This window comes from Sesamum indicum, linkage group LG2 (assembly GCF_000512975.1).
Source record: "Sesamum indicum cultivar Zhongzhi No. 13 linkage group LG2, S_indicum_v1.0, whole genome shotgun sequence".
In the NCBI taxonomy this organism is placed as follows: domain Eukaryota; kingdom Viridiplantae; phylum Streptophyta; class Magnoliopsida; order Lamiales; family Pedaliaceae; genus Sesamum; species Sesamum indicum.
Window position 1 is genome coordinate 15427706 of NC_026146.1, and position 12304 is coordinate 15440009.

The 12304-nt window shown below is 35.7% G+C and overlaps 3 protein-coding genes across 3 annotated transcripts; 1 reads left to right on the forward strand and 2 right to left on the reverse strand.

The window, feature by feature from the left end:
* LOC105156330 (putative fasciclin-like arabinogalactan protein 20) lies at window positions 2-1089 on the forward strand (the record flags this gene model as incomplete). Its single annotated transcript, XM_011072426.2, has 1 exon — window positions 2-1089. A coding segment is annotated over one exon (789 nt), but the record flags the coding sequence as incomplete, so codon positions are not given.
* On the reverse strand, window positions 1672-4049 carry LOC105156261 (pentatricopeptide repeat-containing protein At1g71060, mitochondrial). Its single transcript, XM_011072340.2, has one exon. The coding sequence runs from the start codon at window positions 3766-3768 to the stop codon at window positions 2104-2106; it is 1665 nt and encodes a 554-aa protein (XP_011070642.1). The 5' UTR covers window positions 3769-4049; the 3' UTR covers window positions 1672-2103.
* Window positions 4970-9244, reverse strand: LOC105156262 (beta-glucuronosyltransferase GlcAT14A). The gene is made up of 4 exons (XM_011072341.2): window positions 8376-9244; window positions 6327-6402; window positions 6124-6239; window positions 4970-6013 (listed from the first exon to the last, which is right to left on the reverse strand). Exons 1-4 carry the CDS (start codon window positions 8878-8880, stop codon window positions 5499-5501), a joined length of 1212 nt encoding a protein of 403 aa, XP_011070643.1. The 5' UTR covers window positions 8881-9244; the 3' UTR covers window positions 4970-5498.

The window sequence follows — 12304 nt, forward strand, 5'->3', positions numbered from 1 at the left end:
CCCCTTCTCGTCAACTATCCCATCTCTCTCCCCCTCCAAACACCTCACTATAACCTCCAATGTAACCCAAAAACTCTCCATAAATAACGTTGGGATCTCTGACGTTCCCATTTTTGATGATGGGTTTGTCATAGTCTACACAATTGACAATTTCTTCGACTTGAACTTCACACTTAACCTCACAAATTCGACCAACACTAAACCAACATCCGATTTCCAATGCCTTAAGTTAGAAACAATCTCCCGGTTTGAAGACGTATCCAGGCTGTTGAAGTCCAGAGGCTACTCGATTGTCGGCACGTTTCTTGAGTTGCAGCTTATGGGATTTCTTGATCACGGAGGGTTCTCAGAGGATGTCATGAAGTGGACTGTTTTTGCTCCAGTAGACGAAGAGTTAGTGCAGTTCTCTGGGGATTTTCTTAGTTACTTTTCATTATTCATGAGGCATGTTGTGCCGTGTAAAGTGGGGTGGAGTGATATTGAAGAAATGGTGAATGGGACTGTTGTTTCCAATAATGTCAAGGGGTTTAGTCTGGAGATTACAAGGGATGAAAATGATGAGATATTGATGGTGAATGGAGTTGACATAATGTTTCCGGACATGTATGAGAGTGAATGGTTAGTCATTCATGGGATAAGAGGGGTGATTGCCCTGCCAGAGAATACAGAGGATCAGGACACTGAATCAATAGAGGAGTTCCCTGTGGAGAAAGTTGAGGCTCCGGATCCTGAATCAATGGAGGATTTCCCTGCAGAGAAAGTTGAGGCTCCAGAACGTGAGGAATTTTAAGGTTGGCTCCTCGGATTGATAGTTTCCATGGAGGTTAAGAAATTAGTAACGGAAACGATGGTGTTTGTCTATTTCTTGAATTTTCTTTATGCATTTTTTGAAGAATTTTGTTTCTGGAAAGAAATTGGAGTTTTACTGTTCGTAAACTTGGAAATGCCATTGTATTGTCAATTCTTCTAGAGTCCCTGACGTCGAGTTTGCTTTCTTTCCAAGTGCTTTATTGTTTGTTTTGGTAGGAATACAATGTTGTGATGGTGAATGTCAGGGAAAGTGTAGAATGCTATTTGAAAGTAAGTTGCAGCACAATTCTTTCCTCTCTGCTACTTGTGTATGTTTGCAGTAACTTAATTCTTTGCAGATACATACTTGTATTGATTTTCATGTCCAACAGTTGAACTACACTCTCTTAGAATTAAATAATTCTTTCATAGATATACATACAAATAAAATCAGGATCACTGGTTATTCATGTCTTAAATGAACAGTGATTTTTTACCCTCACCTAGTAAACTTTACAGCAATTACATATGTTGACAGTGATATTAATCTTTGCCTCTCAGTTTCTTTCTCAGCTAAGCTTTCATTTCCTTTTACATTTTCCATCTCATCTCTCTATTTCAAGATTTCTTCCCTTTGCTTCTCATGTTGCAGCTTATATGTCCTTTTCTCTCTCCGATTCTTATGTAGGCCAACTGGTGTTGCATCCCCGTTTGGCTGCTTTCTCTTGATGCAGTTACTGACTTTGAAAGAAATCTATTGTTTCCTCAAATCAGGGCCGCATAGTGAACTGTTATACATTTCCAAATTTCTGTCTTTCAGCTAGTCGCTGTGGAATTTTTACCCATTGCTTCACCAGTTCAGTATCGATAATCTTCCATATCTGCTTGCTTTCAGAAGTAAAGAATTAGCATTTCAAATTTATTGTAACTCAGCCCCAGCACTGTATGATCCTCATCCAGAATAATTAAGGTATGAAGAGATTAACACTGATGTTTCTGCTGCAAGATGGAGCTGTTACTACAAGCGTCCGCGTACTTCCATGTTTATTCTCTGAAAGCATTGAAATTTAGTTCTTGAGGAATAGGACACGATTTGCCTTTTCAAGTTGTTCGCAATAGACAGACATAGAGACAGCACCCTTTTGCTTGCCTCATTAGGCCAACGGACACAGAAAAGCAAAACAAAGATGCACGAGGAACATCAGTCCATCTCAATAATATGTGTGGATTTCTGACATGTATCATCAACAGGTGAAACTTGATGAGTAATAGCTCCAGCAAACAAATATTCAACATCGTCACAGTTGCATCCCCTTAACCGACTAAAGGAGTTCTTCTTAATTCGTCAATTTTGTGAGACAATATAATGATGATATCTTCTTTCCCCTCGTTAAGAAGAAACTGCTTCAGATGCTTAAACATGCAATCTGGAGGCCGCATGCCCATGTCTAGCATTTCTAGAAGGTATTTGCATGCCTCATCTAATTTACTATCATTGCACAGGCCATTGATCAAAGCTGAAAACATATGCATTCCAGGAAGTACACCCCTGGCCTTCATCTGATCCCAGACTCTCAAAGCCATATCCGTGCGCCCCTCATTGCAGAACATCCTCACCATTATCTCATATGTACTGACGGTTGGCTCACACCCCGGCTCATCGCTCATTTTCTGGAAAACACAATAAGCCTCTTTTGTCTTCTGAAGTTTTATAAGATGATGAAGAATTATATCATACGTCCTTGCATTAGGCCCAACTCCACATTGCCTCATCTCGTCGATTACTCTATAAGCATCACGCATTCTTGTTGACCAACAATAAGCACCCACTAAAGCATTATAAGTAGGAGCCTCAATAACACAATCACTACTACCCTTGCACAACTCGAAAAACTTGACAGCTTCATTTAACCTCTTCTCAGACCCCAAGCCATTGATCAACGTACAATATATATGAGGTGTCGCCTTAATATTCTTCCTTTCCATTTCCGAATAAAATCCAACTGCTTCATCATACCTTTTACCTTTACAATAAGCATTGATCAAAATCCCATAAGTCACTACATCCGGCTGAAATCCATCCTCCCCCATTTCACGATAAACCTCACTCAGCCTTAGAAAATTACATTCTTGACCCCACCCTTCCAACAGTATTGTGTATGATTTAATGTCGGGTGTAAACCTTCTGTTCTTCCATTTGTCAAACACTTGTTGAGCATGCTCTACGTGCCTAGACTTGCTCAAAGTATCGAGCAACCTATTATAATCTTGCAACTCGGGCTTCAAGCCGTACTTCTTCTCCATCCTCTCAAATGCATCTACGGCCTCTTTCACCCTCTTTGCCCTCGCAAACCTCCGCGAAACGAGGGCAAAAGTATCTTTACAAAGCAGGCCCTTTGATTTCATCTCATCCACCAACAACCAAACCATTTTGAACTGTTTTATTTTCCCTAATGATTCAATGAGAACGTTGTAGCACTCTGGAGTGTGTTGAAAACTTTTTCTCTTCTCAGCCCACCGGAAAAACGAGAGAGCCAGAACTCCAGCATTGTTGAGTTTCTTTAACACTTCAAGAACCAAACTTGGGGATAAACATTCACTTGAATTAACAGAACTTAAAGCAGAATCGAGGGTTCCCGAATTTCCAATCGTCGATACTAGTTTGCAGATTATTTCAGCTTCTTGTTTGGTGTTGGCATCTGGGTTTTGGTTATTATCGGCCCTTCTACAGCCAGTGGTTGTGTTCGGAGGAACATTATAAAGATTTGATCTTTGAAAGCAACAGGTCTGGGATGTATGCACGAAACGTGTTTCGAGTCTATGATTCGTGGAAAAAAACCCAGTTAGATTTTGGTGATATAGCGATGATGAGTAGCTTTTGATGGGATTTAATGGGGTAAAAATTGTGGAATAAAGGGTTGAACCCGATGGTTTTTCAAGGGCTTTTGGTATATTTCTGAGGATATTTGGAAGACCCATTTCAGCGGGAGCGGTAATGGAGGGAGAATGGCGACGGGATTATATGCAAGTAAAAGAATTTTTTGCAGAATATGAAAACGGATTTTAGGTTTTCCTCAGTGCAAATTCAGAGATACAAGACATACAACTCCTAATTTAGGCTCTTTCGGTTTAGGCTTTGGTTCATGTTTGAAAACTGAAGTTTAGTAGTGCAGAAGAAAATATGGCCAAGAAAGTGTAATGGATCCACTTTTTCTTTGAATTAAATGCAATTTATCGCTTTTGATATTGCAAACTAACAAATTACTCCCCCAAAACTTAATCATTTATAATACCACAAAGTATTTGCTTCCATTTTTCCTCTTTTTCTTTCTCTCTATTTGTTTTGTGAATAGAGTTGTTCTTAACAAAAATCACTTCCCACTTTTTACAACCATCAACCGGGAGAACACAAATTGCAACGGCACTTCTTCATAATGTTTGTATTTATTTTCTTAATGTTTTATTGTATTTTGTGAAGATAGAGAGAGAAAAATAAAGATAAATAAGTATGTGTTAGAAATAGTATGTATCTTTGAATTTGTTTTTTAAGATAATTTAAAATAAGTATTGTATATTTAATGTTGTGTTTTGGGAGACAAAAATTACTATTCATTATCAAATCATTTTAAATCATGTCTTTTTTATATATATTTATGTATATATGTGTGTATATATATATATATTTATGCTAAAACAGTTTAAAACACTTAGATAAGGTGTTTTTGAATGATGGCAAACATTGAGTATGTTTTGACTCGTCCTGAAAATAACTTAAAAATGAAAACAAACATAGTGCTTGGATTTTGTTGGTTTGTGCTTGGAACAACAATTTGTGGCTAAATATGGTTGACAGTGAGACTCTAACAATGACAAAGATAGCCTTAACATCAAATATAAGAACCAGAAATATCACAAATACTTCCCACTTAAAGCATTAATTCAACCATTTAATACCAAGATTTCTTTTGATTTTGATTCTAACACTTCAAAAAATATCTTGTAAGTGAAAGCAAAGGAAATAAATCTGCAATCTAATCTGGGAACATACAATCTTGAATTCTTGATGCAGTAAAGTTCAGGACACAGCGCATAGTAACAAAAATTGTTACTACAAAACCTGTGTGGTTCAAGTACAAAGCAAGTGAACTGTCCGTGATCGACTAGGAAGAAGATGGCGAAATTTGTGGACCCCAACTCAAATCATCCATTTATATTAAATTGATTGATGAAATCTTACAACAGTTTCAGGATACAATTGCTTTTCTATGTGGACAGCGTCCTAAATTGCCTTTAGCTAGGGATCCAAGTGCTGTAATGCGCTCTTTGCGCATGCAAATCAAAGTCTACGAGGCAATAAAATGAGACATGCTGCAAAAAAACGAAAAAGTGACGAAGTAGGGTTTTGTAAGTGTACAGATGCATACGGAGAGGACTTCCTTGTATTGATGGAAGACTAACTGGTGTCTGTACAACAAATACTTCTGCCAGACTCCCAACACGGTCCAAGAATCAGGAAATGTTTTGTGCCGTGTCTTCCAACTTCAATCCCCTGTATGAACACAGAACGAGCTTGGAGTCACAAGAACAATTCCCCCCAAAAGAATAGCGCACAAACACCAAAGAATGCATTCCAACGGAATGTATACTCAAACAGTTCTCAGTTGACAATGTCCACGAGTTTCAGATGTTCTTCTTCCCATAAACCATTATCATGTGCACGTATTTGACTGTGATTTCCAATCTTCAAGAATTTTGTTTAAGGACTCTTCCAACATCTTAGCCTGCGGTCCTGGCTTGACAACATTCACGTCATCCCACTGTGAACATGGATCCATCAACCAGCTCTTCCGGCCCGTGCACCATGCACCAGGTGTAGCACGATTACGACCACGCATGAGGATATTTCTATCTATCATGTTCAGAACTGGTTCATCTTTTCCAAACTGTCTCGCAAACACGGCTCCACTTTTGACCATTTCATCGTAATCTGTGGTGTTGAGGAAATGGGGCTCCATCTTAGGGGGATCGTCCCATACAAAATATCTTAAGTCCGCATTAACAGTGGTGTTTTTGAACTCTGGTGAATTACAAATAACGGAATGGAAGTAGACTTCTTGTGGCAAAACAACATTGGTGAAGTACATTAGAAGAGTTCGTGGAAGATTGTCCCAGCCGAACACACAAAATTCAAGGAAGGACCGACTTAAGACAACCCATGGAGAACCTAGAACACAGTAAATAAACACGTGGCATTAGCGAATAGATAGTTCAGTTATATTTGTCATTAGAAAGTCCAGACTCCAGGGTACTATGATATTGAGTAAAAACACTTACCTGTGAAAACCCTGAAAGCATCGGGCATTGGCCGCTTTTCAGTTGCATGAAAGATTTGAGTCCTCCTGGCCAAGTAAGTACCTGGGTCCACTACAATGGGCTGAATTCTTTGACCCCTGGATTGACATTTTGAGAAATAATAAATAAAAGAATTGGAAAATTTGTTGCACATTGACGACGATAAGTGGTAAGGATTTGCCTACTCTTTCCATCCCAGATCACTAGTGTGATCAATGAAGTTCAGGTCTCTCCTAACTGAGGCGAACACATGGGACAAGTCTGAAAGCAAATTGGAAGGAGAAAATCAGTACATGATAAGTAGTTATATAATTCACAATTTGAATTATTAATAGACAACATGAAAGCCTTTTAACAGACATCTACAGAAAAGCATTACTCAGCACAAGTTAGTAATTTAATGACAAAATAACATCATGCTCAAATAATGCCGAATGCGACCTACTCATCAATTAAGTTGTTACGGTTTTCCATTGATTACGTGGCCTCAAGAATATCTTATTTCTGGCACCCCCTTCAACTCAAGAAATAGTGCATCTAGTGTGTGTGTGTGTGTGTAGACTCCACAATGAAAGCCTTCAAAGTTAAAATATATTCTCTTTTACACTCAATAGAGTTAACAGGCTGAAAGCATCCAAGTTAACATGCAAAGGGAAGATAATCATGCAGAGAGAAATTTGTAAGATATCGTTCAGTAACTCCAAAAGGTTCGATTTCTTAGTAGATATGTATGAAATCTTACCCGCAACACACATTGCAAATATATGAGTGAATTCACAACCATTAACGGTCAACAACAACAAAAAATTCACATTCAACTATATTGCTTAACATTGTGAATCCTAGAACCACCTCCAAAAGATCCGATCCCATTATGTTGGATCCATTATGTTGGATGTAAAAGTAAAAATGCATAAATAAATAAATTACCAAGTGCAATAAATTAGACGTTCCAACTTTCAGGATTTCGGGCTCTTAAAGCAATAAATGCCTACATGGATCAAAATATAGCCGTAAAATTAATCAGAAATTGATTCCCCGATGTCACCAACTAAGAAACTATTTATAATAAAGAAAAAAGAAAAAGAATCTGAAGCAACTGGTGTGGTGATTTTGTAAAATGTCATTTTGATCAAGAAACTAATATCTCCAATAATATTTCATCAGTAGCCGATGGGGTCAGACAGCAGTAGTCCATATACAGCACTTTGCTTCAATATCTTTGCTTGAATGAATAACTGACAAGGGATGTAAACCGAGGACAGGATTGAAACTAAATATATTAAAATTTAATAAAATGCAGAATGCAGGTAAGTGTATGCCTAGATGCTCCTGAACAAAAGGGTTGACCCCTGTATGTTTCAGAAGAAGTGCTAAATCCATTTAAGAAAAGCAAAATTTATGAAGGCGCCGTGATCTATCTTTATTCCCTGGCACCCCTTTGTCTTAATAGATAACAGAAATTCAAATCTTCTTCAACCAACAGACAGATCGGCAAAATGGCTACAAAGAGAGAAACTACTAAGATTCCTCCCTTCGGTCGAAAGGGCTCAATCAACTTAATTTAAAAGCTCTCCATAAATTCAATCAGTGATTAGAAATGTGAAAAAAATAAAATCTATCACATTTATCAAATTCCGAATAGGATTTGCTTATTTCTCATCCTGCAGTAACTTAAGAATTCCAGTTGAAAAGCAAATAAATTAGAGATGGTTCCCAATATGGAAATTTTGGCCACAGTTCAAATTGCTCCCAACTCATCATAAACTAGGATAAACACGAGGCAACAAAGATCTCGGACAAGTCAAAACACTTCTCCAAAATTGGATGCTGAGCAACAAGGTATGAATATGATATGAAAGATCAAGATTTGCGACAACGGCATTACTCAGGCAAAACTTCAGAATCACTTCAGATGGAGCATTCACCCTAAATCAGCCATAGGATATCCACTAGCAATGGCTAATGAGCATTTAACCAAATTCTGTCAGAAAAGATTACATCTTTCCATCTCAATGTTGATCCCTTTTATGTAAGTAGCAACTGCAACCAAGACTTTGTTACTACTTAACACAAATACCTGGACGAATAAGTTTCTTTCTGAAGATAAATGAAATTCCCAACCCACAATTGGTACTATAACAAAAACAAAACTCAAACCTCTCATCCTACAAACAATTCCAGCCACAAATAAAGACAAAACAGAAATCAGAAAGAATTAATCCACAGCATACCATCTTGCGTAATCAAGGGATAATCCAGCGCGCTCAGAGTGACAAACCAATCCCAACTTCTATCCACCTTCAACAAAACAGCAGCAGCCCTCAGCACAGCCGCAAGATTCGTGGACCCCATATAAGTATTTGGATCGGGCTTTCCAATAACATCCACATTCCCAAAGGCCCGAATCGCAGGTACCGACTTCACTAATGCCCCTAACCTCAACCTCTCCTCATCGGCCCCATCAGCCGAAATATGAAGCAAATACCTGTTCCTCGGGTGGTAAACCGCTAACAACAGGCGGAATAATCGGCTCGCATCCCCCCTCCCGCCCGAAATGTAGTAGGCGAAGGCCGGAGGATAATCGGGCCCGTGATGAACCGTTGAAGGAAACGCCTTGTGGGGAGGAAAAGCATAGTAGTATGAGGAACTGAAGCCCGAAATAAACGACAAGAATATGAGGAATGTGATGAAAGCACCAGAGAACAGGGTGAAGAGCCATTTCTTTTCAGCTCCCATTTAGATTCAAACGCAAATTCACAAAAACGAAAGAAAAACCAAACAGTGTGGTATCCAAATTAAGGCAAATTGACAAGAATGCTAAAGGGTACAAGATTTCGGAAATGTAAATGGGATTTTACAGATCTTCATGGGCCAGTCAAAAATTACTCAACCAGATCAAAGTAACCGCTGATTTCTATTTCTGGGTTTTGATTCTTGGAGATTATTGCTCTGAATTTTGTGTTGGATTAGGGTTTGATGGAAAGGGAGTTAGATTTAGGTGGAAGGAGAGAGAGATGTGATGTGAGGAGAAGAAGAGAACAGTGAATGAGAGTTGAATGAAGGACTGTTTTTCTTTCCTTAGCTGTTTCAATTTTTTGATGATCTTAAAGATTGATATTTAAAGTCTGATAATATATCACCAAGTAGAGTACTTTGCCTTTGTCTTGAAAACACTGTTCCTTGTGCTTCTCACTCACGCTCCTAACTGTAGCGTGTAGAACACAGAGGAGGTGCATTCCCATTGTCGGCGGAAGCTGTTCGTCCACGCGCTATAAAGGAACCGGTGTCTAATGTAATGAACTCTGTTTGATTTTGTTTTTCCCAAAAATACAATAATTATTTCTTCTATATGGTTAGGTTTATTTCCTTGTTTCAATTACTTGCAATTTCACCTATTCAAACCTTTCCAACACTAACAAACATTTCTATTTTTCATAACTAGTTTTAGCCCACGTTACCAAAATTTTAATTCAAATCGAATTCCATCCTATTTAAATTAATTATTCATCCATATATTTTAATATAATAATATATAATTTAAATAAAATAATTAATTACATAAAAGTATACCACAATTACTTCGTGATTGATTTAGTTTGGTCAATCTTAATTTTAATAAAAAAATTCCGACCAATAACAAAAATTTACTACAGTTTGCAAATTGACCCCTTTTTCCTTTTTCACCTTTTAATGTTTTTCAATGTGTTAGTTTTTAAGAAGTTGGAAAAGGCTTTATTCTGTAAATATTATAATTATTCATATTGGAAATGTCAATCGTAATTGTTCAGCTTTCAAAGTGCTACGGCTAAAATTATTCCTATTATTTGAGGGATGAAATTGCAAATTTCTTCGATTATTCAAGTGGTATGGTTGACCCCAGTAGTAATTTGTTCTTTATTTACTTTAAATTATTGGTTAATTTTAAAAATATTAATTATATCTTAGGTATTGAATGTTATAATAATATATACATTAATTTAAATGCATAACGATCCCTATGTTAACTCAAGTATCCCTCACGTAATATAAGGTTAACGAAGAAGTATACCTGAAAATTTACGTCTCAAGTCGTATGTTTATTTTGTTGTTTTACTTATCTCCCCCGATTCTTAATACTAATTTAATCCAATAAAAACAAATTTAAATAAATTCTAACATTTTTTCGTATAAAGAATTTTCAATTACGACAAACAATAACCTTCCACATAAAAAAAAAAAAAAAAAAGACAAAGATGCAATTATGTGTTTACATATTTTTATTTATGGTTGTATTTGGTTGAATTTATATTTTTTTTCCAAAATATCATATAAAATATCGAAAAGTCATTGGTCTAATTACAAAATTTACAATTACTAATATCTTATAAATTCCGAATATTATTTTATCCAAACACTTTAAAGTTTTAGTTTTAAAATAAGATACAATATTTTGTAAATCCAACGCATGATATTCTTAATGGATAATTACACTCTCCTCCTCTAAGGTTTAGTATAATGGAAAATTACATTTAACACCCTTGAAATTTGTTCTATCTAATAAAGAAGTCCCTCATTTAGTTGAAATTTACTGAATTTATTGATATTAATAATAATAATAAATACTATTTATTATAAATTGATTGATCACTGTCTTATTGTGGGTCAAATATTTTTTTTTGGACTAAACTACCCTTCAGACGATGAACATATACCTCACTACACGCATTAACGCGTGAAGACGTATGAGGGTAATTTAATCATAAAATGATTTATTTGATCTGTAATAAGCTAGTAATAAGTCAATTAAGAGTTTTTTTTGTTAATATCAGCAAATTAGGCGAATATTGACTAACAGAAAAACTTATTAGATAGAAGCAAATCTCAAAAATGTTAGATGTAATTTTCCTAACCACAAAAAATCTATAATTACACCAAATATAAAGTGTCATTGTCCCTATTCTTAATTATTTGAAGGAATCCCAATAAAAGGAGGATAAGTATTAGAAGTAAATGAGGAATTAAATATTTTGGGGAAGTAAATTAAATGCATGTGGAAGCAAAGTATCTTAAATTATGAATGACGTTAGGTTTACAATAAGCACGGGATTTTTGTCCCCTAATAATGGATTTTTTACCTAACTCTAATTAAATATTCCAATAATACGTACCCCGTCGAACATTCAATATTTGCAAGTCCAATACCTCAATTTATTAAATATATATTTTGTTTCCTTGTTGGGATGTGGAATAGAGTTATATATGAAAATGATTACTATTTTATAATGCTTTGTTGGAAAACAGGTTAACTATTCTGTACCAATATGAATTTAATTTTTTCTGGTAGTTAATTAATTTGGAGTTTTTATCAATAATAATTTTGGAGGAAGTTTTTATTTCAATATTTTGGAAAACAAACTATACTTTAAGTACGAGTAATTTTCATCTAATTAATTTAATAAAATAAATAAAAATATTAAAACTCTCGAGATTCAACAGTTAAATTTTTGTAAGATTTTTCTTATTGGGAATGAATGAATACAAGTAATTTGGATCGGGAGTTGGGATGTCTCGAGGGTAGCTCAAATCGGGTGTTTGGGAACTTGAGAAAGAAGAAAGAAAAAGATTGTTATGTTCACTGGGTAGTCCCAACAAAAACCATACGATATTTAAGTCATTTTGTGAAATTGGAAAGAAAGCTTATAAGCTAGTGGGAAAGCAATAAAATGGCGTACCATGACCAATTTGGGGGTATCTATCTGTGCTGGTACAAATCCACATGCCTTGATCTTGAGCTTAATTACAGAGTTAATAATGGTCCTGATTCCTGAAAATCGAGTCTGAATCAATCAGGGTTAGGTATTTTTGGTCATATTTGAATATTTTGACATGTAGGTTCTTTTCTAGTACTGCATCGTATATTCTCATCAACAATTAATAAAGACCAATTAATAAAATAACTCATACCGTAAAAATATTAAAGATAAACTTATTTGAAGTTAACAATTGCATTCTCTCTATATATTAATGCAGTGAATTTTGGGATTACAAAGTATTTTTTTTTTTATTTAAAAAATAAAAAGACATTAATATTTTTTTCAAAAAATAAAAGGCACCTGAGGTGTAGGACGAGGTCTGAGATCACTTCAGCGAATACACTTTCCAAAAAGATAACTTTATTCGA

Excerpts from the sequence above, each read along its gene's own strand:
- LOC105156261 (XM_011072340.2), bottom strand. The coding sequence starts at position 3,768 with ATGGGTCTTCCAAATATCCTCAGAAATATACCAAAAGCCCTTGAAAAA.
- LOC105156262 (XM_011072341.2), bottom strand. The coding sequence starts at position 8,880 with ATGGGAGCTGAAAAGAAATGGCTCTTCACCCTGTTCTCTGGTGCTTTC. Across the intron at positions 6,403-8,375 it reads TCCCTTGATTACGCAAGATG|ACTTGTCCCATGTGTTCGCC; the intron begins GTATGCTGTGGA and ends ATTTGCTTTCAG. Across the intron at positions 6,240-6,326 it reads AGTGATCTGGGATGGAAAGA|GGGTCAAAGAATTCAGCCCA; the intron begins GTAGGCAAATCC and ends ATGTCAATCCAG.